We start from the raw sequence: 27,511 nt of genomic DNA, 5'->3' as shown, positions 1-27,511 counted from the left end.
CCCCACCACCTGAATCTGGGCTAGCTGTGTGACTTGGTTTGGCTATTAAACATGATGGCAGCAACGTCTTGGACCAGCTCAAAACCAGCTGACCCCTAAGTGTGTGAGAGACCCAGACAGGATTAGCAGCACTTCTGACTCAACCCACTCTGACTGCTGACACATGAGTGAATCCAGTCAAGACCAGAAGAAACACCCAGTTAACCTGGAGATTTGTGAGCAAATCTATCTAAAGCCACTGAGTTTAGTGATGATTTGTTATGCAGCAGCTAACCAATACAGAAACTCAGCTCAGCCAGGCCTGGGATTCAGAGAGAGCAGCTCTCATTGCACTCACTGTCACCATTCTTGGGTACACAGAATCAGTTGAGCGTCTATTCTTTTCTAAGACAGTGAGAAAACTCCCACATCTGTCAATATACACTGTGCTCTAATGCACTGGCTCTTGTTTAAATGCCCTGAGGGATTTAATTGGACAAAGCCCCTAGCAAGACTGGGGTCTAAGCTGCTTCTCCTTTAAAGCCTCTTAGACCAGTTAATTCACTCCACACTAGATGGAAAGATTCCTGGGTGAGGCTTTTAAATAAGAATAACAACTGAAATATGTTGAGTGAACTTATATCCTGGTCAGATTCAGGGAATTAAGGCAGGACTCATATGCATACAAATCTGTGGATCTCTTCTGAAAATGTGACTTCATTTCCACCAGACAGCTCTCCTGTCTTCAAGATGTATGACTCCTTGAAAGTCACAAAGGTAAAGAATGAGGTTGCCAGCCATTATCTGCCATGTCCACACATCCAGATGGAGCCGAATAGCTGCCTTCCTCTAGCCAATCAGCTCTGTCCTTGTTTTCTCCTTCAATTTCAAGTTCACAATGTACAGATACCTTGTCATCTTGTAAGAGAACGATCTTGTAAATTTGAGGGGAAGAGTAGGTTGGTTCAAGCTGGGTTCTAGGAGCCCCTTAATCCCAAAGAAGTTTTTGTCCTGAAAAAGCTGTTTTCTAAGTCTTTTTCACAGCCTGGACACTCACCTGCATTTGTTTGAACCACAGCTCTAAATATCCCTTGAACTGGTTGAATTTCTCCTTGTGTTTGTAGTAACAGAAGCAGGGTGCAAAACTTTGCCTTATCATCAGTCAACGATTGACTTCTTTTTCTTTCATCAGAGATGCCCTGTCTGTGGGATGTGAATTCAGGTTCTGAGTGTAGCTCAGACTTCCCAAAGCCCTTGAGGGCCATTGGTAGATTCCACCCATTCTTGTGGGCTGGCTAACAAGTGAAAGTCTCAGGGCAGACAGTCCTTGGTGCCAGCTGGGGAGAATTAGGCCCAAAAGTCTGTACCCTCTATAGGGGGCCTGGGAATTTCCAGAACAGCCCCAGCTTTCAGAATCCGAGTACCTGAAAGTTCTGGGCCAAGTGGAGCAGGATTTAGAACAAGAAATGGATCAGAACTTGCATTCCATGCAAGTACCAGTGGGATTGATTTAAACCCCAAAAGTGGGTCAAGTCACTGCCCTTCTCAAAGCCCTTTGGGGGTCTCTGCTCATCACTTAGGGCGTCTTCCATCATCTGATGGTCATGGACCTTCAGGAGCAGGCACTGGGTCCCCCTTTTGCTCACAGTGTGTTCTTCGTGCCTAGCAGAGTGCCTTACACACATTAGGTGCTCAACATGTGCTTGTTAGAGGAATAAATGGTCAATCAAGCCCAATCTGGTCCCATCTCCTATGACTCCCCTCTCTGAACATGGTCTACAAGATGTAACACACTGGAGTTGGCCAAACACTCCATGCTCAGGTACTGTACTTTTTTTTTTTTTTTTAAGCTTTTAAAAACCTTTTATTATGAAAAATTTCAACCATACACAAAAGTAAAGAGAATACCATAATGAACCATCAGGTACTGTACTTTTGGACAAGCTGTCCCCTCTATTGGAATGCTCACCCCTGGTCTTATTTTAGGCTCCCCTGAATACAGAATCTGAGATAAGGGCTTGGGTGCAGAGAGTTTATCTGGAAAGTGACCCTAGGAAGCAGGAGTAAGGGGAGTGGAGAGGAGGAGGAAAAGTGTTACTGGGGATTGACTCTGCTGTGCAATCTGAACCACAGAGAGAAAGTGTCAGAATTGTTCATAGGATGGGTACCTGGGGCACAGGCTACCCTACCCTTGGCCCCCTACACTCCTTTGGGAGGCTTAACCCCCCTTGCTTTCCCTTTACTTACTTTATATAGCCTTTCTCCATCCTACCCCTGCTCTCAACCCCTCTCCCCAAATTAAATGCCAGCCCTTCTTTCCTCCCAGGTTAGTAACTCGTACTTCCTGACACTGTTTCATAACTGTTCCCTTGTCCAGCTCCCTCATCAGACTACAACCTCCTGGAGGGTGAGAAATGTATTTTCTTTATTTTACATCCTTCGTGCCAACAGCAGTGTCTGGAATATAGTAATGGGGGCTCCATAAATGTTTGTTGAATTAAGTAATATACTTAATTCAGTTCCAATGAGGAAATGACCAAGCTGGTGTCATTTCCAAAGAAATCCAAAAAGGAACAAGGTGGGACACTGTGGTGGCCACAGAGGTGTACCGTTCAGATCCTTCAGGAGAAACTGCTGCAGGACCAGAGATGCCTGGCAGCCCAACTGCCGCCCCTTGGGTCCGCGGGGACTCACACAGAGGCCACGCTTCTGTTGGTTGCCTCAACCCATGACTGAGCACGGCACGGGTATGAGAGCCCATCTACTCCTGCCTGAAGTAGGATTCCTGCCAAGGGTCACCTTCACTTGGGGACTCCCCATCGACCTGGCCAAGACTTTCTCAGACATTTGCTGAGGGCTGGGGCTCTTCCCACCTAGTCTTTCCTTCCTTTCCCCTCTCATGGGTGTTAGACCTGCATTGAGGTCTGAAGCTTCTCCTGCCTACTCCTGCTATCTCCTCTTTCATCCGTCACAGACACTTCCCTAGCATCTGCTTCTCAGAGGACCCAACTGACACAGACACAGAAATAGACATGGCCAAGGATTTGAAAGAGAAAAGTTCAGATTAGAACTGGAGACTCCCTATGTGTCATCCCTCCTGAGATGTCTGATTAAAGACGATGGAAAAAGTGGCAAAGGTGGGTACTTATCATGTGTGCCCACCACCACCAGGAGGGTCACTTTGGACCTGGAAGTCTGCCTTAAGTGATCAGAATGACATCAGTAATACTAATGGCCATGATGTCAGTATCAAGTAAACAGTATTCCCAAGTTCAAATGCCAAGTAACATGTAGCAAAATTCAACAGTCATTTGTGGTTTTTCAGACCAGTTCCAAATATTGGAACTTAATCACATTATCCAAAAATTTCATTGGAAATAATGGACATGATGGCAAAGAAAGGAATGTAGTGCTTCACCACTAGATTTTATTAGCAGTAAGATTCAGTATTCACATGTTAGCAGCTCCTAACATGGGGTGAGGGTAAGCAGAACATCTTCCCTCACAGTTTCTTCGCTACAGAAGTTGAACCTGGGGAGAGAAAACAAAAAGTCAACTCTTCCTGACACACAGTTGGTGTGTTGAGTTTGATGACAGCCACTTCCTTCCCCTCAGTCTGAGTGAGTGGCACACCCTGTGCCCAAAACTAGACACTGGCCGAGTGAATACCTCTTGGGTATAAAGAACTGCATTTTCCTTTCTAATTTTATCCCATGGCTGTGCAATAGCAGAAAGAAGAGGTATCATTGGACACTCCAAAGGACACAGAGGGTCCATTTGTCACATCCCCAAAGCACCTACTAACCATGGCACACTGTCAGTGAATGCAACTGAGGAAGAGTAGGGTCAGCAGCATGACAAGAAATCAGCCAGAGTAAAAATCCTGACGTCCTGGTGTTACATTGGCTCGGCATTCTTATTTTAATTCAGCATTGAATTGAAATAACTAATTTACTCATTAAGACTGAGCAATACTTAGGAGGCTTTGGAGCTCAATTTCTTTAACAAAATACAGAAGCATATGTAAAGTGTCTGGCACATAAAAAATGTTCAGAAAATGCTCTTTTCTCTTCATCTTCATTTTCTTCTCTGTAATCTAATGGCTAGCCAATGTGCAAATAGCAAATTAAAGGTTAGGGGCAGGACAGGAACAAAGATTCAGACGTAGAGAACGGACTTGAGGACGTGGGGAGGGGGAAGGGTAAGCTGGGACGAAGTGAGAGAGTGGCATGGACATATATACACTACCAAATGTGAAATAGGTAGCTAGTGGGAAGCAGCTGCATGGCACAGGGAGATCAGCTCAGTGCTTTGTGACCATCTAGAGGGGTGGGATAGGGAGGGTGGGAGGGCGATGCAAGAGGGAGAGGATATGAGGATATATGTATACGTATAGCTGATTCACTTTGTTATGAAGCAGAAACTAAAACAACAGTGTAAAGCAATTATACTCCAATAAAGATGTTAAAATAAATAAATAAATAAATATTTTTAAAAAGAAAAATATTGGACAAGATGAAACTCAGTGCAAATTGGTGAAGGACTTGACTAAAAGCTCCCTCTCATTTGATGGCAATTCATAAGTTCATGTTATTCTTCATTTTTCCCGTTAGAATATAATAAATTAAGATATACCATAAAAAAAAAACTAATATTGAAAAGGGTCACAAGAAATGAAGGGCACACAATATATATAAATAAAGGTGATCTGAATTTCTATTGTGGTAGTTAAGGATTTGCTGAAGTCAGATTTCCTGCACATGAATTCTGGCATTGAGCTTTCATTGAATTATCTGTAAAATGGGGATAATAACAGTACTTATTTCCCATCACCACAATCAAGAGAGTAAACATATCCATTATTCCAAAATTTTCCTCCTATCCTTTGTAATCTCTCCTTCCCATCCCTTTCCATCTTCCCTTCCCCCAGGCAACCACTGGTCTACTGTCGTTATAGACTACTTTGAATTGTGTAAAACTTTATATGCAAAGGTGTATGCACTCTTGTTTAGCTTCTTTCATTCAGTATAATTTTGTTCAGTATAATTATTTTGAGATTCATCTATGTTGCTGCATGTATCACTAGTTCGTTCCTTTTCACTGCTGAGTGGTATTCCATTGTACAGAAGACCACAATTTGTTTATCCATTCCCTTGTTGGTGGACTTTGGGTTATTTCCAGATTTTGACTATTGCAATAAAAGGTACTATGAATATTTATGTACAAATCTTTGTATAAATATATGCTTTCTTTTCTCTTGGGTAAATACATAAAAGAGAAACGGCTGAATTGTAGGTAGGTGTATGTTTGGCCTTTTAGGAAACTAGCAAAGAGTTTTCCAAAGTGGTTGCATCATTTTACATTCCCATCAACAGAATATGAGAATTCAAGATTCTTCACATCCTCACCAGTGCTTGATATTGTCAATCTTTTAAATTTTAGCCATTTAAATAAGTTTATGTTGGTACCTCATTGTGGTTTTAATTTGCATTTCCCTAATAATTAATAGAATATCCTTTTCTGTTCTTTCACTTTTAATCTCTTTGTGTCTTTATATTTAAAGTACATTTCATGTAGGTAGCACACAGTTGTGCATTGAGTTTTTAAAATCCAGTTAAACAATCTCTGCCTTCTAATTGTTGTATTTTAATTTAATACATTTATTGATATGGTTATTATCTTGCAATTTGTTCCCTATGCTGTTTTTCCCCCCTTTTTATGCCTTAAAAAATTCCATTTAATCTCCTTTTTTTGGCTTATTAGCTATAGTTCTTTGTTTTACTATTTTAGTGGTTGCTTTAGAATTTATACCATATATTTTAAACATCACATTTTACCTTCAAGTGATAATATTTTAATTTACATATGGTATAAGAACATTATAAGAGTATGTTTCCATTTCTCCCCTCCTACCTAATGCCTAATGGCGTTGTTGTCATATATTTTACTTATACACGTTATAACAGCCCCTCCCCAAAATATTGCCATTACTTTTTAAATTGTCAATTATTTTTAAAGACTTAAATAACCATATTTAAAAATCTCATATGTTTCCCAATGTAGTTACTATCTCCTATGCTCTTAATTCCTTTCTGTAGATTCTTTTACAACCGGTATAACTTTCCTTTCTCTGAAGACTTTGCTTTAACATTTCTCATGGTGTTGGCCGGTTGGTGATGAATTCTTTCAGCTTTGATATGTCTGAAAAGTCTTTATTTCATCTTTTTCTTTGAAAGATACTTTTGTGGATATAGAATTCTAGGTTAACGGTTTTTTCCTTTCAGTCCTTTAAAGATGTTGTTCCACTGTTTTCTCACTTGCATTGTTTTTGATATGAGATCTGCCTGTGATTGTTATCTTTATTCCTCTGTAGGTAATGTGTGTTTTTTCTCTGGCTGCTTTTAAGTTTTCCTCTTTATAACTGGTTTTGAGCAGTTTGATTTTCATGTGTGTTGGCATAGTTTTCTTCATGTTTTTTGTGGTATCACTTGGATCTATATGTTTACAGTTTTCATTCACTATGTTTGAAATTTTTGAAGCCATTATTTCTTCAAATATATATTTCTCTCCTTCCTCTTTTGGAGTCTTCAATGAGAACTATATTAGACTTCTTGAAATTATTTCACAGATCACTGATATTCTCTTCATCGAAAATTTTTTTTCTCTCTGTGTTTCATTTTGGATACTTTCTATTACCTCTTCAACTCCACTAATCTTTTCTCTCACAGTGTCTAATCTGCTCTTTCATTTCAGATATTGTAGTTCTCATCTCTAGAAATTCAACGTGGGCCTTTTCTCTATATATGCCATTCCTCTACTGACCTTTTTAAACCAATGGAATACAGGTTTAATAACTGTTTTAATGTCTATGTCTGTTATTCTAACAGTTGTGTCGGTTCTGGTTTGGTTTCAATTGATTGATTATTCTCATTATAGGTTGTGTTTTCCTGCTTCTTTATATACATGGAAAACTTTCATTTAATGTCATATATTGTGGATTTTAGCCTGTTAACTGCTGGATAATTTTGTATTCCTATACATTTTCTTGAGCTCTGTTCTGGGGTGCAGTTATTTGGAAACAGTTTGATCCTTTCAGGTCTTGCTCATTCTAGGCTAATTTTTTTCCCACTACTGAGGGAAGACCTTCTTAAATACTCTACCTAACATTTCCTGAATTATGAGCTTTTCTGGTCTGGTTAGCGGAAACAAGTACTGTTCCCAACCCTGCAAGAGTACTGGGTACTATTCTCTATAATTCTTTCAGATGGATATTTCACAGACCTTGACTAGTTTCCTCATATATATGTGCTGATCAGTACTCTGCTGAATGTTTAAGGAAATTTTCCAGCTCTCTGAGCTTTCCTCTCTGTAGCTCTCTTCTCTCTGGTCCTCTGTCCTGTGAAATCCAGTTGCCTTGGATTTTCTGGATTCTTAGCTCTGTTTCTTTAACTCAGGTAGTCTACTGGGTTCTGCCTGAATTTTTCCTCTTTGTGTGACATCCTGGAGACTCTTTAAAGGCAGTAAGCCGGGACAATTTTAGGACTCTACCTTATTTGTTTCTTATCGCTCAGAGATCACTTTCCTTTGTTGCCTAATGTTCAGCATCTTGAAAACTGTGTTTTGATATATTTTGTCTGAATTTTTGTTTGTTTCAGTTGGGAAGGTAAATCTGGGCTCTTGTTACTCCATCTTTGCCAGAAGCAAAAGTCTCCACGCTGGACTTATATGAGGACTGAATGATATGATGGCAGAAGCAGCATAGCACTGTGCCTCAGAATTTAGTTTTATACTCAAAACACTTGGGCTGATATTGGCATTGTTATGATTACCATCATCATCATCACCTCACTGCTTCCGGTAGTTCACTATGGTAAATATCCGTTGGTTCACACACACTTTAGTTTTGATTAGAACCAAGGGTTGACCTTTGTCTTCACTAAAAAGACTAATGGCACAGGACAATCTATTTGTATTCCTTGATAAGTGTTTTCTCGGTAATTTAAGTGGCAATTTGGTGAACCCAGGAAGCTTGGGGAAGATACACATATTAAGCACACACATAGCACAAGGCACAGCTGCTAAATGAAATCTTTCTTTTCACCTTAGGATTGTGAAGCCAGATTCTCATTCTAACACTTGTGTCCGATCATACAACAGTCATCTACAAATCTATCAAAGTTGTTTTCCTAAAGATGTACACTTTCTTCTAAAGAAACAAAAGGTATTAGGAAGCAGCGGTGACTGAGATATAGGAGAACCACTGTAGGTGATTTAACTTAAAGTTGTCTTTCAGTGGGAGTAGAATTATAAACGTGACTCAATGCTTCAAATCTCTTTGGATTTTTATTACTTACACTTTTCCATCGTTGCGTTCCACACTGATCTTGGATGCTCCTACTCTGGGTAGAGTTGGGTTGATCACGTTATTGTACCAAATAAATTTAACCTTCTGTATATCTCCAACATCCACATCTGAGTCAAATTCATTGGAATGAGTATTGGCTGGTTGGAGAATGCCCCTTGGGAATGGAGAAGTTAATAAAAACATACATGAATATACATAAACATACATATAAATATACACATATATGTTTCTAAAACCAGTTAACAATGTATCTCTAGTAAGATGATTGATAGTACATTTGTGAATCTAATGGTTAAATAAATGTAGACATGTATGCCAACTCAGTAGTAGTTCATTTGCCATCAATAACTCATATTACTTTGAAGTCATCCTTATTTTAATAAAACTTCAAACATGTTATAGTCACAGTCCTCTCACAATTTAATAAATGATGACATCATTATATCATCCTTTTCCAGTTGTTTTGTGGGTAGAATAATTATTTAGTGATTATAAATCAGATGCCATGCATCAAAATAAACATCTGTGGTTTTCTCAGGAAATAGCAGAGAAAAAATTTAGAAACAGAGTTCTAAAATGTATTAAGGTACAAGGGTGAAATAGTCTCTTCCTTTTAATGACACATGGCAGTACTGTACTTCTGAAGGGGTTCAGAACAAGTCTCCCCAGAATGTGCCACTTTGCCAGGTGGACTATTTTGAGCTGAAGGAAATCAAGACCCAGCAGATTCAAGGATAACCTTTACCTCTCCCTTAACTGCCTAAAAGAATTTAGATAGAAGGCCTGGTTCAGGAAGGGAACTATCACCTGAGATAACTACAAGGAATATGGGCTAGGTGTGATAGGCTGGCGGGGAGCTCAGCTGGGCCTGGAGATCAAATTCCTCTCCGTGTCCTGTTGTCTCTGCCTGCCATGGCAAACCTTTGTGCACCAAACATTTGTTCTTCCCATCTTACTGTGGATTGTCTTTCTCCCCTTTGAAGTCCCAGACCCCTGGTCCCTTCTCCTTAGCTCAGAATGGCATATAAGCCTCAATTGTCTCACTGCCTGTGGGTCTCATGTTCTTCTGGGACCCCCATATGTACATAATTAAATTAGTTTTTTCCCCTGTTAATCTGTCCTATGTTAATTTGGTTACCAGACCAGCCGAAGAGCTAAGAAAGGTAAAGGAAAAAAACTTTCCTTCCCTATATTCCCATATAGTAATGAATAAACTCTTATGTCCACGACATACATTGTATGTGTGAAGTATTCCAACACTGAAGGAGCTCAGAGTAGTAGTTTACTCACTTGAAAATTTCGTACTGCTTAGAGTTTCCTCTATCTCCAAACAAAGAAACGAGTATGTGTCCTCTAACCTTCTTTCCAGAGAGTGTGACAGCCACCTTATACCGCCAACCTGCAAGGGGGAAATATTTGCAAAATATCAGCTTTTAGAAAAATTATTCTGGAAACAGGCTAACTTGGATTCCACTACTGCTGAATTTTGAATAATTTTTGTATGGTTTTGGTAGTTCTTCTAATCAAATAGTGATGGATATTCCTTTAACTTAATGTTCAGAGGGCAGACATTGGGGGAGGGGAGGAACACAGACTCTTTCCAAAGTCAAAAGATTTCAAGCCAAGGGACTAAGTTATATATTTTGTTTTCAATTTTTTTAACCTAACAATTTATTCTTGAACATTATAAGAACTTTATGTTAAAAGATAATGGAAAAATAATAGTGTGGTATTTTCATCAGTTTATTTCATTTTTATAGATCACAAAATTTTAGAGTACTGTCATCTTTTTGTCTAAATAATCTATATTTATCTTTAACATTCTATAATTCAACTTTTCAACACCATTGGATTGTATTAATTTATGGTAACCATTTTATGGTACTAGTCAATAGTGAACTACAATTTTTTGCCATTTAGAGCTAGCCTGGGCCAAATTGGGAAGGGAATAAAATTTAGCTTTAGTTTTTACAATGCAGCTAACCCTATTGACTCCCATCCAAATAGTTTTCTTCCTCTATTACCCAGAAAAGAAACCCAGGGTCTGTCCCCAAGTCTCACCATTCCTGCATTTTCTGATTCCCATCACACATGGAGTCTACAATCTTAACATCTCTAGAATCTGTCACCTCCTTTCCATTCCCACAACCTCTGCCATCTCTCTCCTGGGTTACTTTTCTGCTTGTAAAAAAACCTCAGAATTTTGTGCAGTGAAACTTTTAACAGAGTATGAAGAGGCTGGAGCAGAAGAAGCCTCCTGAATTCGGTACCAGAATCAACTGTGAAGAAATTTATTTTTGTATCATTGATAATTCAGGCCCTAAACTCTGTTCTGCCACCCAAATTAGCATGTTCACACTGAGCACGGTATGGATGTGTTTTTCAATTTTGGGGAGGAGTGTTTAAAACTTTTGTACAGAAAAGCAATTTCACACATTTCCACGGGACGTGATAAGATACATAGTATTGAGAATTTAAGACAAATAAAATAGGGACTTACGGGCAAAATTGCTGGCATCACCGGTGTTTAGATAAAATACCTGGCCCTCTGCTTGGGTTTTCCCAGGAAATCTATCAGCATAATGACCCATCTGCGCGCAGCCTTCACTTGGACAGGGGAAGCACTTGTTCTAGGGAAAATAAACAAATGATGAATGAGGATGCTCTTTTTTTAATAGTGTACCATCTTATTCCACGTGTTGTTGAATATTCAAATATTCTAAAGCCAATCCTCTTCTGATAGTAAAAGAAGACTTTAACAGTGTCTCAACAAACGTTAAAAATTAGTCTCATTATTTACAATGATAAATCAGCAATTTCACTATTAAATAACATGATACTAACATAAATATTATAAAAATTAATTAAGAGAATTTATTTATTTATTTATATTTTAATCCTCTCTCTTTTGCCTCTCTAAGTTGTTCCAGTGGCCCCAAGACACCCATCTGCTTTTAGGTGGTTAGAATTTATTTTAGAAAAATTGCAAAAGAAAGAGCAGGAGGTGATCATCAGCTTCTGATACACAAAATGGGACTCACTGGGAGGACAATAGGCTTAAAAGTCAAGTTTTTCTCAATTTTCTCTAGCTCCCACTTAGCATATCAAGTCTGGAAGATTCAGATCTCAGAATTCTCCCAATGTGAAGGGAAAATGCTCTAGTTGGTCAGTCAGGCTTAGCCATGACGTCTGAAGAAGATGGATATCATATAGGAAAATGTCCTTCTTTTGTGGGCCAAGAAACTGTGAGGAGAAGAGAGGGAGGGGGGTGAACAGAGCGGGAGGCAGATGGACATAAAAATTCCTGCTCTGAAAGGGCAAGGCTGCCCCACAGTAGAGGCAAGGGGTGAACTCCTGAATCAGTGGACCAGATGGCGACTGGGCTGAATCTCAGGATCCGCATTCAGCAAAAGCTCAGGGAAACTGGGCCAGCCGGGAAGAAATGGCCCAAGCTCTCTGAGAGCATTGCCCAAGCCAGTAGCTTGGACACGCCCCGACATCACCTGCAGATGGCAGCTATGAGCCCTTCAGGAAGGTGGACCCCCAAGCCTCCTCTCTGCCCTCCACACACACACTGACCACCACCACCATGATCACCTTGCCCAATACCAGCTTGGAGAGAGGTGGTCCAAAGGCTGAGAAATCTGCAAAACTGAGAATTTTGTCCTATAAAAGTGTCTGAGCATCACTTAAAAGGACTGTTTATATTATTGAATCAGATTAAATTTTAACTGGATGAAACCTAAAGCTTCTGTGTTTGTTTGTTTTCCCCATTACCTAGAAAATGGGGATTTGGGAAGAAAATAAAAATAAAGTTAGACCAAAGAAGGGGGAGGCGTTCTCGTTGCATATGCAAGCTACATTGTGAATAAAATATACACCCATCCCCTCTCCCCTACACATAATAGCTAACATTTGTTGAATGCTAATTATTATATTTTAGGTTCTGGGCTAAGTAATTAAAACATGTTATCTTATTAAATCCTCCCACCAAATCTATGGAATCTACCATTTTATTTACATTTTGAAATGAAGAAAGTGCCTTAGAGAAGTTAAGTATTTTGCCCAGAATCATTCAACTATTTAATGGTAGAACCAGGAATCAGATCCTCTCTCTTCATTGCTAAAGTATATCTACTTGATAATTATAATTTCACCTAGCATGTTACTTGAAAATTTATATATTAAATAACATAGGGCATACATTTTTATTTGAAAAAAAATTATTGTGAAAGGAAAAGCAATAGTAAAAAAGAAATCCGGGCAATTGATATGTCATATTCAAGATCAGATTTAAGGATCCCAACTTAGATATTTAGAGAATACCAAAAAAAAGATGAACACTCAAAAAAAATCTTGGCAATTATGAGACTGCACAGAAATGTCCACATGCCCATAATCATATACCTTTATAAGGTTAACATTTAAAACAAGTTTTTCATGTTCATCAGCATCCTGCAACCATAGATCAGATTTCCATAGACAATTTTTGCACTTAGAATTATTTCCAAACCAAGTGTGAACATTCAGCTGACACATACAGAAGTGATAGAGAACAAGGTAGATTTGGGATATTTCAGTTTACAAGCACATTTCTCTAAATTTCTCCAATGCTTTATCACTATTAAAATAAACATGTATTATTGAAAGTATAAATCATGTGGCAGTCATATAGTAACATTCACTGAATGCATGTCATGTATAGTGAACCACACTGGTCATGAGAAGTGATGGTCACAAAATTCTTTAGGTGCAAGAAAGAATCTACTTACTGCACTGAAAACCTTGTAAGAGGCACAAGGAAATCCAGCAAAGCCATCAGGGTTGAGGATGCTATCAGCATAATACTTGTAGCTTCTTAAGTGATTACAGGCCACAAAGTTGCGAGTTCCTTTAAAATCAGACATGATTACACATCAGTGACAGATTTCATTTTTCCAAGTTAATGTCATGGTCAGCACACAGTTGTTGAATAGATTTTTCTAATTAGTGTGAACTCATGGCAGTCACAGAACAAAATCATTTATGAAGGGTAGTCATGATGTGAGATGCAATCAGAATTTAATATAATCTGTTTAACATTATAATAATTATGCCATAGCTAAATGAAATGGAAAAATAACTCTAGGAGGAAAAGATTGGTCTGTAAGGGATAGGTATGACTGAGTAATGTATTCCCTGAATTAGATCCTTGAAAAGTTGACTACAAATACACTTTCTTTCCTATAGTCTTCTCATGTCCACTTCCCCCAGTGAAAACCTGTATCTTGGGGATACAACTAAAAGTTCTTTGTTATAGAAAATGTGAGATCTGTACAATACCAAAATATTTAGCAAGTTTATCAAAAGGAAACACAGATTCCCGCCCCCCCCAAGAAAATCTCTTCATATACATAATAGTTGTACCTTCCCAGAGTCCATCTATGTCAACGATGTGAGAGAGAGCATTCTTCTTACATCCGGGCATTTCCTTTCCTCCATTTGGAAAGAAATCTAGGTGGCCCACAATTTGGCTCATTCCAAGACCTGAGGAATTTTAAAATATGGGAAAGTTGATGTTAATGTAAAGACTCAAAACACTCTAAGACACTCTTATGTATAGACTCAAAAAATACTCCAGGGGGACAAATTGAAGAACTCACCCAGGTTGGGGATTATGGGGGCAGCGTCTGTGTGAATTACATCCACAAATTGGGCATCGCTGGGGTCCAATCGGACTAATTCAGGTGTGCCCTCAAAGCACGGTTCTGCTGGATCCAACCCTAAAATAGATAGGATGCGTCATGTCAGTGTCTATCAGTGGACATGCATGTTCACCTTTCTCTTTACAGACCTGAGTGCAGCATTGGTGGTAATCATGAGTAATGCGTGCAAAGAAATAAGCTGGTTCTTCCCTATCTTACCAATTTCTAAGGGAAATCTGTGTCTAATTTACTATTTGCATTAAAGTGAATTTTCCTCAAGCCATGGAATTTGGCCCTACTTATGGATGCTTAGTCATTGGGACAATCCCCATCAATAGCACAGTTACAACAAAAGAGCCAGACTCTGGGGAACACTGGACTCCTAAGAGATTTTCAGGCTAAAAGAGTTCCACCTATACTATAAACTCCTGTGAGGGCAAGGATCTTGGCTTTCACAGTCACTGCGACCACAGCTTGGCAAGTGCCTGACTGAGCAGGCTCTCATAAGCATTTACGGACTATGAGAAAGAATATCTCTCCAGCAAATTAAAGAGATATTCCAGATACCCCCACCAATGCAAATGTAACGAACTTATCCAAAGTATTAAAAAAGAGAATCGGGGTGTCGGAGACAGGGGATTTGGGAAGAAAATAAAGAAGGGAAAATGCAAGAATAAAGTAATCATTTCCTGAAATAGTCACTTCTCAGATCCAGGATAGCAAAGTCTTTCTTATAAAGTTACAAGGTTGTTGTAGGACCTGGGTACCCAACATATGACTCCACTGGCTAAATGCAACCAGTCTGAGATTTGTAAAATCATATTTTTTATCTAATTAGCAGCATGTAGCCCGGGCAGCCCGGGGCACCCAGACTATCTGTCCCCACCACTCTCGGGTTGTGGTTCATGAGGACTGGACTAATTATCAATTGCTATGAAGCAGAATATAATTAATGATACATTTTTGAGCTCTTTGAGTTTAATTCTATTTCTTCTATTATTTATGCCATTTCTTCTATTCACCAAACTCATCCTTTGTGAATACCTGACAAAGAGAAAATAGATATGAATAAGACTTCCAGATGTTCTTAATTCACATTTTAGTCACATGCAGTATTTATATGTTAAACAGGGCTCTGTAGACTAAAGATTGGTATTAATAACAAATTCATAAGGTCTCAGAACACACCAATTTCTCTGATCATGTGATCTAATTCGGAAAATGTGAAAACTTGTCTCCTCAGGTAAAAGCAGGTCTGTGCCAAATTTCTGTCCTTTTAGACCCCGTATAGGCTTCATTTAGTCCAACTTTGCAGCTTTGACCAACCTGTGATTCGTCCAATGGTCCCATTTGTCCTCCTTCCTGACTCCCCAGCAGCGTGGGCACCCAGACTGTGGCCAATGACGTGGACCTTGGAAGGTGAGTATCCAAATGACGACTGTTGGAAAGAAAACTTCTTCAGAATGTTTTCAAACTAGCAAAATTCAAGATGGGCAGAAAAGAGAACACTCTGAAAACTCAACTTTTAAGAAGAGAAGCTTCTCCTTTAAAGCAATCAATTTTCATGGATTTTTTTATTTTCATTTATCACAAGAAATGGTGATGGTATAAAGTTTAAACTGGTGGAAGTAGTGTTCTCTTTTATTGTTCTACATAGAACATTGTTCTACATAGAGGGGACCCTTGATGGATATGAGGACTTGTTACCCAGAGGTGGTGAAGCAAGTATTTGGATTAGAAAGTAATAATGATTCTTCAATAAATGGTGTTGTGAAAACTTGACAGCTACATGCAAAAGAATAAAACTGGACCACTTTCTTAAACCATATACAAAAATAAACTCAAAATGGATTCAAGACTTAAATGTAAGACCAGAAACCATAAAACTCCAGGAAGAAGCATAGGCAGTATATTCTTTGACGTCCATCTTAGCAATATTTTTTGGATCTGTCTCCTCACGCAAAGGAAACAAAAGCAAAAATAAACAAATGGAACTACCTCAAACCAAAAAGCTTTTGCACAGTGAGGGAAACCATCAGCAAAACAAAAAGGCAACCTTCTAAACGGGAGAAGATATTTGCAAATTATATATTCGGTAAGAGGTTAATATTCAAAGTAGACAAAGAACTCACGTAAGTCAATATAAAAAAACATAATCTGATTTTAAAAATGAGGAGAGAACCTGAATAGACATTTTTCCAAGTCAGACATACAGATGACCAACAGACATATGAAAAGATGCTCGACATCACTAATCACCAGGGAAGCGCAAATCAAAACCACAATGAGGTACCACTTCCCACTTGTCAGGATGGCTATTATCAAAAAGACAGCAGATAATAAGTGTTGGCGAGAATGTGGAGAAAAGGGAACCCTCATGTACTGTTGGTGGGAATGTAAATTGGTAGAGCTACTATGGAAAACAGTATGGAGGTTCTTCAAAAAATTAGAAATAGAACTTCCATATGGTCCAGCAATTCCATTGCTGGTTATTTTTCTGAAGAAAATGAAAACATGAATTCCAAAAGATATATGCACCCTTATGTTTATTGCAGAATTGTTTACAATAGCCAAGCAATGGAAAAAACCAAAGTGTCCATCAATAGATGAGTAGATAAAGAAGATGTGGTACAGACATACCATGTTTTATTATGCTTTGCTTTACTGTGCTTCACAGATATTGTTTTTTTTGCAAACTGAAGGTTTGTGGCAACCCTGCACTGAGTAAGTCTATCGGCACCATTTTTCCAACAGTATTTGTTCACTTTGGGTCTCTGTGTTACATTTTGGTAATTCTCACAATATTTTAAACTTTTTCATTATTATAATATTTCTTATGGTGATCAGTGACCTTTGATATTACTATTGTAATTGTTTTGGGGCATCACAAACTGCACTCATGTAAGATGGTGAACTTAATCAATAAATGATCTGCCAGCTCCACCAACCAGACATTGCAATATCTATTTTGGCACCTGAAACTAATAGAATATTGTGTGTCAACTATACTTCAATTAAAAAAAAAAAAAGAAAAAGAAAAGAAGAAAAGAATAATGAAAGCAATTACTTAAGCACTTTCAAGTTTAACATTTTCTAAGTTTTTAGTTACCAAATCAGGTTAGCTTGTTATCATTGTGCTTCTCTTAAAAAAATAAAAACAAACAAACAAACAACAAAACCCCTACTTTAATCTTCAGGTTGACATTATCATATCAACTTGGCTTAATAACTGGTAAAATTAAAAGAACTAATGATGGAATCCAGTAGAAACAATCTACCTGGTTGCTTGAATAATAGCACTTAAAAATCAGTTTATTCACCTTAATAGGCATATTGATGAAGCCCAAATCTAGATTTTTTTTTTGCATTTTTCTTTTCAATCAAGGAGAATGCCAACTCTAAGTAGAAAAATATTTTACCAATTATCATACATACAGCAATTTTTCTGGAAGAGAATCCAGAGAGCAATGTGCATGGGCTTTTCTATAACCCAGAGGTAGTTACCTCAAGAACGTCAATGAAATACGCCACTTCTGCTCCCACAATCCGGATGTTCTGTGAGGCTTGTGTGTATCCGGTTCGGGAGCCACCTTTCCAGTCCACGCAGATGCAGTTCACGCTTTCCACGTTAAACAGGTTCTGGTGGAAGAGACACAATAAATAAGTAAATAATTCAACATCTTTCCTAATTACTAATTAACAATCTTGAAGACTAGGATAAATTGCCTCCTTGACCTACACAATATCATGCTCGCTTTTTAACCCCAAACCAACAAACAAAACTTTTAATCTGTTATGGTTATGGAATCCTTTTTAAAACTTAACATTGGCTCCAAACTAGAGATTTGGCCATAATGGGAACTGGATTCTTGGGATTTCTACAGCAACAGATGCATAGACATTTGTTGCAGGGAAAAGTGTATAAAATGTGGTACAATGGGTTGTCTCATTAGAGCATCATAAACTTCACAAGACCCTTACTAGATTGCACCTCAGGGCATTGCCTGTCTTGTTCACTTCTGTATCCTCAGTGCCTGGAAAAGTTCCTGGCACATAGTAGGTACTCAGTAAATATCTACTAAGTAATTGAATAAATGAAAGACTATGTTAGGACCCTTTAAATATAGGCATTGAAGGCAAATGAATAAGCTTTTCCATGATGGAAATACTAATCAAAATTTTTGTATGAACATGTTTTATTGTACATGACTGAAGTTATTTCACATAAAAATATAAACTTTCAGATATCTACTGGAAGTCTTTTTGGATGGGGGTCAATGATAGTTTCGTGAATGCTAGATCTGTCAGGAATTTTATTTATTTGAGTATTTATTTATGCATATCCCCACCTTTTTTCCAAGAAGAATTTGAGAATGCAGCAATCTTAGAAACCATCTCCAATTGTTTCATTTTACAGATAGAAAAATCCAAAGAGGGGAAACGATTTGCTAGTGTCTTGGTTAGCTAAGGATAGAATTGGAACTTGAATCTACAGCATTTAACCTTCTAATTTAAGGTACTCATTCCTCCATTATAATGCCCAAAGACAAATCAAATGCAAGAAAAACACATCTGCTTTTGGGATCTCAGAAATAAATTGTATATGCATATCTGAAAATCTACATACCTTTGAGCTGAGAATCATTTATTTATTTTTTCTTCACTGTAGTATAGAAATCTCTTACTACCCTCCCTCTTCACCCAGCCCAATAATCATCAGCTATAAATTATTTTTGAAGACAAGTTGTGGTTTTACTGATTATTTTTAAACTTGTGTAGTTAATTAGCCCCTTCATTTTAACTGTCTTCAAGATCAGTCGAAACTCTCTGGAGTTAACTCAGATCAGCCTTTGGCTTGAGTCACAGGCAGGCCTGAAATAAGACCTCTAAAGAAATGATTGCATCTTTGCGCCACAGCTGGCCACAAAATCTTGATGAAGAAATGAATCAATGATAATGTTCCTTAAGCACTAGCAGTTATTGGAAAATTTATTCTGTTTGATTTTCTGTCTTTTAATTCTTCATTATCACAGGGCACATAGCCAAAGGCAAATTTAAGAAAATAGGATCACTACTGCTGAAACAACAGAAGCCAGAAATGAAAATCTACACAGTCTTCCTAGCTATTGCTACCATAGGAGATAAAAGAGTAGCAAGGGAAAATAATTAGTTTGGGCAAAATGAGTTATCTTAGTTCTTCACACAGAAATCAAAGCCTATTGAAGAGACTAAAAGCTATTGAAAATGCAACAAATGTTGCATCAGTATGGCAACACCTGTTGCTAAAATTTAGAAATATCTCTGTATTAGTTATTAAACAATCGCTACCCTGAGCCACCAAATGCCTGCCAGCCTTGCTGGTCTGACTGTCCCAGGTCCCCTCCACCCCGTGTCACCTCCTGGACCTCCTCTGGGAACCCCAGACCCAGTGAGGTCAGAGGATCCTCCAGCCTCATGGTGGCAGGCATCTGTCCTGCCTGGGTGGGGCCTTGCCTTCTCTGTTGCTAATTATCACTCTGGAAACAAACTTCCCTTAAGAGATTTACAGTCTCACCTTGCAAATGCTGTGCAGCCAGTTTTCTTCTCCCTTGTCTATGAATCCATGAATAATAAAGCGAGTTTTTCTATTTGTTTTGAAATTGGAGTTTGTGATAGTAGATGGATCTGCAACGAGTTCCTGTTTGGGGGAGAAAAATGTTTAATGTCAAGTTTCTGAAAATATCAAATAGAACTGTTACGAGGAGGGAAGTGGCAGATGGGAGAAGACTCCTGGGACTTGGGATCCTTGTGAGTAAGGATTCTTTTATTACAACCAAGCTATTCCCAATCATCACCAAGTCGATACTTTCCAGATGTCATAACATTTTTGCATTTGCTCTACTTGGGGTAATATGTCTGCTATAACATTGGTGGTAGGGTCTTGTCTCCACCCAATGGAAGACTATGTATGTGTGTGTGTGTTTTTTATAGATACAAAATATGTTGGAAGGTTATACATAACACTTAGAGATTATATATATGTAATATCCATATTTAGAATATTGTATTAAATGGTACCATAGAGGTAGAATAAAAATAATATCAAGTTAATGGATACTTTAAACAAATTATCAAACAAACCTTTTATAAACAAGTTATAAAAAATAATACGGTCACTGTGCTAAAAGTCTACAGAGGTGCAAATTCCACTGATTTGTTCTCTTTAGAAGACAAAATTCAGTATCCTTATTACATAAAACAGATGAAACTTAGTTCTGAAATCCATGAGTGTTCTTACTTGAAAGCTGTCTGGGTTCTCGTTAGTGTATAGGAGGAAACGAGTGTTGACATCTTTTGGAGCCCAGGGCAATATTTTGATGGGTCTTTCTACAATTCCTGCCCAAGGGTAGTCATCACTGAAGCAACCAAGTCTTTGATAGCAGATTTCTTTTCCTGCAATCACCCAGAAGTATTAGTTTCACCAGAATGCTCTTTGTGAGGGTCTCTCTGACAATATATGAGTTAAACTACATTTTGTGGCATATTTTCTTCCTCCACATCCTCAAACACCTTCCTATATACACACTCACAAAACAGCTTCAACAGACAACATCCCAGCTAAAGACAGGCTGCTGCTTCTCATTTCCACTATGTAGGACCGCCTCACTCCCCTCCTGTCTCTGTCCAGTCCCATGCTAGGACTCATTTGAGCCTCTCAACTCAGATGTCTCCTCTGGGCCATTGGTGCCCAAGAAGGGAGTGGTCTTGTGTCCCCAGGTCTTGGTAGTAGGGGGTGAGGCGCTTACCTCCTTGTAAACATCTTCTGGCATTGGTCTTTGGGCTTTGGGTTGAGATCTTAAGTTTCGTGCAAATGCCAAAACTTTACGTCTCTACCTGGCTGAATATTTAGGTCTCTGACCTATATTTGAGGGGTATCCTGGATTCTTGTGATGAAGAAGCTGCTCACAAATAATCAAATAGAAAGCCCATGGTTTGACACAACTCTGTGCTTGAATGTTAACCCATAAAAGAACAACACAAAGGAAGGGTTCTTCAGGGGGATAAAGTCTCCATTAATAGTGGGAGCAGGAATAGGAGTAGTAGTTGTTGTAGGCGCTGCATTCTCGATATGTGCCACATGCTGGGCAAGATGATTTACGTGACTTATCACACCTAAGTCTCACAATTACCCTACAAAAGGGGTGGCATTATATGCCCAGTTCACAGATGAAGACAGTGAAGCACAGAGAGGTTAAGAATTTTACCCAGGGAAATACAGTTGTGGCTGATGGAACCAGGGTTCAAACCTTACGCTTAACTCCGAGCTAGGGTTGTTAAATTTAGCAAATGAAAATACAAGTTACGTTTGAGTTTGATAAACAATAAATGTTTTATTATAACAATAGCAATAAATTTAAATTTTCTTAACTTTAAATTTTATTTATTATAATGATCAATTTTACCATTTATATAACTATGCCACATATTCTTTGTTTTACCTGAAATTCAACTTTAACTGGGCATCTTAGCTGTTATCTGGCAGCCCTACTCCCAGTGCTTGAGCTCCTATTCATGGATCTCTCCCCCTTGCTCTACTTCTCATCCTCATAGTAGCTTGAATTCAGGTGTTGTAGCCCTTCTTCCAAGTATTGAGCAGCAAGTCTCTTCCAGCATGACATAAATATTTTTTCTTACCTACTACTGCTCCCAGCAACAGCGAAAGTGTCCAGATGAGCAGCATCTAAATAAAATTTTAAAATATAATTAAGTCTGGCTAAGTAAGTTTTTAAAAGATTGGCGTAATTCAAGTTCAGTTAGACCTCTGAGGGAAAATGGGTAAATTCGACTAAATTAGACTCAGTAAACATGTTCCAGACTCACCATGGCAGTTCTGTCAAGTTCTGCCCACAAGATAGCACCTAGAGGTCCTTTTATAGGCAAACCTTATCTTTTTGAGCAGTTCCATGGAAAAGTGGCATGAAACAAGAGGAGGTTCCAAGGATGTACTTTTAATTTTAATCATAAATAAACCAAGATTGATAGAGTAGGTAAAATTTTCCATAGTACTTTTGGAAAGATGAGAAAAGGGTAGATAAGAACAGTTCTCTTTCAATGTGATTATACAATGCTTAGAATCACCATAATTTCATTGTAGTGAAGGTTCTAGTCTGCCCATTTTTTAGTTTACATTTCTCTGTGCAGGTCTGTGGGCATGGGTGAAATTAAATTGTTTTCATAGATTTGATAACATCAGTCTTGACCACAAATACTAAAAGCTTAACAGCTCATGCAGTTTTTGTACAACCTTGCCTTACCTTCCAAAACAGTGAAATAGAGGCAATTCTTCAAGAGAGTTCATTTCTTTTAGGAAAGCTGTTGATAGTTTATTTTGATAGTCCATAGGACTAATTTATTTATCAACAATAACATGGAGGAAAGAGTAAATGAACTGATGAAAGGAACTGGGGGTACTTCTAAGAACATAGAGGTGAAATCAGTGACCCCATCACCAAATGAAATTATGCATAAGAGAAAAACAAAATTCAACTTGGAAAAAAATGGTCTGGGAAATATAATATGGAAGAGAAGTATTTGATAGAAAAGAACTGGGATGTTTTCAGTTGGTGATCGATTGCTTAAAATTAATTTTAAAAAGACTGGGATAGGCTACTATAATTTTAAGAGACTGGAGCATTTGGCCTGACAGCATCACAGCTATAGGTCGAATCATATGAAATTGTCACGTTTGTAGGTCAAAAATGGTCAAAGAATTCAGTTCCCTGACAAAGTTTACAGGTACAGAAAAAAAGCAAGAAAATTATTTGTGTATGAAGAAAATTCAGGAATGTTGGGCAAGGGAAATGTTAAAATCAAGACAGAAGTTGCAAGGAAGGAATCCCATGGATGGGAGCAGTGGCAAAGTCCCACTGAATCCTTCATGTCTCAGCATTTAATCCTATCCTTAGGGACTCTTCTCCAGAGCTGATTAGGTTGGTTTCCCTCTCTCCTCTAGAAACACCTCCCTTTAGAACTAGCCTCATTTGACACCCAGCACAATCAGGTGTGGATCATAAACTCTGAGAAGGCTGGAATTCTCCAGGCCTTGTCTTACCTCAGCATCTAGCCATGTTGGCATGAAGCAGGCCCTGAACACATCCCCCATGAATGAACAAACAAATGAATGAGGAAATGAATATAAAAAGCAATATAGTTTGAATAATTTCTATAGGAACAACTGCCTACACAATCTCACAGTAAAGAACTGTTATTTTTAACTGAAAACAAGCAAAATAAACAAACCAAAAAAAAGGAGCCAATGTTCACTCTGGAGTTTACTATAAAATAAAATACATTCTGTGTGAATTACCAAATAATTCACACAAAATTTCTAAGTTGGCATTTTAGATAGTACAAAATTTAATCCATAGTTAAGGAGACCTTTGTTCAATATAGGTTGTAGAATTAGGACCAAAAGTCACTAAGTTCTGAAACAGAGACTGTAGTTCATGGGGATTTTTTTTTTTTAGTAAACTAAAATAAGTTCAAATTTTATAGTGTTTTGGGAAGAGTCAATTTCCCAAACTGTTATAAAAGCTAAGAAAGGAATTGTATGTAATCAGCAGTCTATCATGTCAATTCTGGGTGAATGACTTCCCCTAAATTCAATCTCTCTGAACCCTTTAGTTGGGTTGTAAAGTTTTATGAACTATATTGTTTCATTCAGATCACTAACATGCTATGTCTGTTTATAGTGTGTATAGGAGAGATTGCTGACCTCTTCCTACAGGGAATAGAACTAAACTCTATTACCCGATCTGTCTTGCAGGATGATGTGCCACATGATCAACTGGCCAATGAGATGTGAGTGCACACATGCACATCAGTTCTAGTCCTGTTCATAAAAAACCTGCACATGATCTGCCGTGTGCCTTCCTTTCTGTGGCTTGATGCAGACAAGAACAGTGACTTTGAAGGCCATGTGTTTAAGCTGGAAGGAGCCTGGGTTCCCTGCTTAGATGAAAGCCACCCATCAATCACAAACACCCATTTTGAACTTTACATAAGCAAGAAATAAATTCCTATTATGTAAAGCCACTGATATTTCAGGGTTACATCAACTAGCATTACCTTAACCAATAAAGATTATTTTATTGTACAATGACTTCTCCTACTTCCAAGAACAGTTCAGGTACCAAACATTGAATCCTGGGTTGCAAATTTTACCATGAGATTTGGATGCAAACATTATGCAAAACATTAATACTTTGCCAGGTTATTTTCCAATTTTTGGCTTAGAAAATCCCCTTTCCTGCCACTTCCCAAATTATAAAAAGTAATTGCCCAATCCTTCACTCTATTTTTGTAGAATTTTAATTTTACTGGGTATTTTTCAGTTCAGACCCTGATAGTGACCATTGTTTCACAAGCAACCTGAGGCCATATGATACTTCAAGGTTTAGGGAGAATTCACCCAGTGTTGCCTGGGCCCCCAGATGCAACTTACTTGTAGTTAGAGCAGTTCAGTGTGCTGGGTACCTAGGAAACTCTCAAGCACCACAGGCAGGTGGATTGGAGCTACCACCAAAACTCTGCTCTCCACTAGCTTTTGTTACTCCTCACATCTCAGGATTGCGGGCTAGAGGGTGGGCCCTGTGAAGGCTGACAGAGCCATGGCAGTCCTTCTCCAGCTATTGCATGGCGTTGAAAGTGGGCTTTCATTGAAAAATAATTCTATGTCTCCTGGATTCAGCAGAGCACTACATAACATTGATTCAGTTTTGACTCTGAAACCTTGGACATTTAAAAACAAAAAGATAAACTTAGACATTTCTAATCCAGTAGCCATGTTTGCAGAGGAGTTAAATATTGACATACGTCTAGGCTCTGATTCTGGCAACCTTGTGATACCAAACTCCAGGTGAGAGAAAGAAAGACCCTGGGACACCTGTGTGGCCAGATAACTGGCATGTTAGCCAAACGGGGTCTCATTTACTTAACCTCAGAGAGCCTGTCGTGTCCTCCCTTATCCTGCTCAGCCCACAGCCAGGGCCTTCAATGGGAGGGAGAATATGCCTACCTGAGAACGCCAGACTTCCCTGAGCAGAAGGAGACTGCAAGAATCTGAGGGTTATCGTGGCCTCACACCTTCCAGAGCAACCGTCCTGCCAAATGTGAGGTGTTTCTGGGACTTCCCTGGTGGCGCAGTGGTTAAGAATCCACTTGCCAATGCAGGGGACACGGGTTTGAGCCCTGGTCTGGGAAGATCCCACATGCCGCGGAGCAACTGAGCCCGTGCTCCTCAACTACTGAGCCTGCGAGCCACAACTACTGAGCCCGCGTGCCGCAACTACTGAAGCCCATGCGCCTAGAGCCCATGCTCTGCAACAAGAGAAGCCACTGCAATGAGAAGCCTGCGCACCACAACGAAGAGTAGCCCCCGCTCGCTGCAACTAGAGAAAGCCCGCACGCAGCAGTGAAGACCCAATGCAGCCAAAAATAAATAAATTAATTAATTTAAAAAAAAAAAAGAAAAACCACTTTATAGCTAGCTGAGTGTGCTTATTAAAACAAAACAAAACAAACGTGAGGGATTTCAGTGCACCCAGGCTCAGGGACTGAAATTATAGTCAACCCTCCTCTGTTATGTATGAAGATGGTTTACTTTGTGAAAAAGAAGAACAAGCATACTTAAAATTTTATAGCATTAATTATTCAGTTTTACATACTTATAAAGTATGCATTTAATGTCCTGCAGAACCTGTGGAAGCTTTAGCTATTTTTCTTATGAGGATAGTGAGACTCAGAGAGTTTAAGCAACATTTCCAGGATCACACTGTTGGTAAGCAGGAGAGCTAAGTCTTGGGGACAAATTCTTTCCTCCAGCTCCAGATGACTTGTGTAAATCCACAAAAGGCCATGTTCTCCAAGGCTGTGTTACAGTTGATCTAAAAATGGTCAAGAATGGGTACCGTAGGAGATGTTAAATGTGTATGTATATATATATGTATAAGACTGGTTATCTGCTTTCCAAAACAAAGCCACACATATTTTTTAGATAACTTGTTTTATTTGTATTTTGTTCCCTTACTACTAATGCAGCAAATGGCAGTTTTTTTTCAAATGGAAATACAACTTTTGTGATATTAAATATGATAATCATTTCTTTCCTGGGCCATCACAGTAGACTTCTAATTGCTTTTCTTGCCCTCAGGACAGTGTCTATCCTCTACACACTGCCTGACAGTCAGGTTTAAAATGCAGACTGGCCACTATTGTTTTTAAAACCCCAGCCCTGTGCTTTCTAGATCAGCACAGCCTAATAGGAATATACTGTAAGTCACATTTTAAAAAGTAAAAAGAAATAGGTGAAATATATTTTAATAACTTATTTAATCTAAAATACCCAAAATATTATCATTTCAACATGTGGCACATTTCAAGGGACCACATGTGGCTAGCACCTATCATATCGGATAGCACAATTCTAGATCAAATTAACTCTTCTTATCACAAGTAAAGCTTTACAGATATGGTTACCTTCTCTGAGGTTTTTAACCTTGTTGCATACCCGTTTGGCCCATTTTCCAGGCACTTTGAACTCCTTTCAAGACATGAGCTCTCAAGAGAGTTTAATGGGATCCAACTACAGGGTACTTAAAGAATGGAATAACAAGATTTTCCAGATGTCATTGAGCAGGAAGAGACAGCAAATAGGTAGAGAGATGCAAAATTCAACAGACCCAGAGATCACAGCTTGGATTCTGAGAGCTATGGTGAAAGAGGGACAAAAGAGAGATAGCAAGCAAAGAAAAAGGAAAGAAAGAAACATATTAAACTAATAATTTGTACCAATTTTTTTTTATACCTAAGATGCTTTGGGGATCAGACAATTAGAAATGACCTGAAGAACCTTACAGAGGGGCAGGCAAAGCCAGAGGCTGTCTCACCATGTGCATTTTATAACCAACCTTGTAAGGCAAGTAGCAAAGTCCACTTAAAAAATTATAAGCTGAAGGATTTCTACTTCTAGTCAGGATGGAGCAACTGGTATCAGACTTGCCCTTTTACCATAAATAATTAAAAGTTTGGAAAATATATATACATAAATGATTTGCAAAGACTGAACAATGGGTAGTACAAGACGGTAATAAATGGAAAAAAAAGGAAAACAAGTGAGGTGAGACCTTCAATCACTCTGGCATTTCCTGGACCCCAGCACAAGGAGGGAGATTCCTATTAGAGCAAGGCAGACTCATTTTGCTAAGGAGATAGAGAGCAGAGGCTAAAGTAGTTAGAATTTGCAGAGCAAAGTACTGGAGAGCAGGAAGCTATGAAGATGGAGAGTTTTCAGAAATTGGCGTGGGTGTCCGCTTGAATCTTTGGATAAATACTAAGCTGTGTTTGCGAAGAGTAAGATCTATGAGGCTGATTAAAAAAACAACTGTTAGGGAAAGACCAACTATTTGAGGGAATTTATAATCTGAACAACTCCTGGAGCTCACAC

At 38.5% G+C, this 27,511-nt stretch overlaps 1 protein-coding gene across 1 annotated transcript; it reads right to left on the bottom strand.

The window, feature by feature from the left end:
* Window positions 1-3,423: 3,423 nt before the first annotated feature.
* Window positions 3,424-23,993, bottom strand: PNLIP (pancreatic lipase). The gene is made up of 12 exons (XM_082407849.1): window positions 21,703-23,993; window positions 20,306-20,460; window positions 19,583-19,705; window positions 17,533-17,667; window positions 15,355-15,466; window positions 13,987-14,106; window positions 13,751-13,870; window positions 13,117-13,235; window positions 10,845-10,974; window positions 9,635-9,743; window positions 8,334-8,498; window positions 3,424-3,510 (listed from the first exon to the last, which is right to left on the bottom strand). Exons 1-12 carry the CDS (start codon window positions 21,746-21,748, stop codon window positions 3,447-3,449), a joined length of 1,398 nt encoding a protein of 465 aa, XP_082263975.1. The 5' UTR covers window positions 21,749-23,993; the 3' UTR covers window positions 3,424-3,446.
* Window positions 23,994-27,511: the final 3,518 nt, after the last annotated feature.

This window comes from Balaenoptera borealis (assembly GCF_965194805.1).
Source record: "Balaenoptera borealis genome assembly, chromosome: 10".
Taxonomy (NCBI): Eukaryota; Metazoa; Chordata; class Mammalia; order Artiodactyla; family Balaenopteridae; genus Balaenoptera; species Balaenoptera borealis.
The sequence above is the reverse complement of the archived record's forward strand: the minus strand, read 5'-3'. Positions and strand labels throughout refer to the sequence as shown.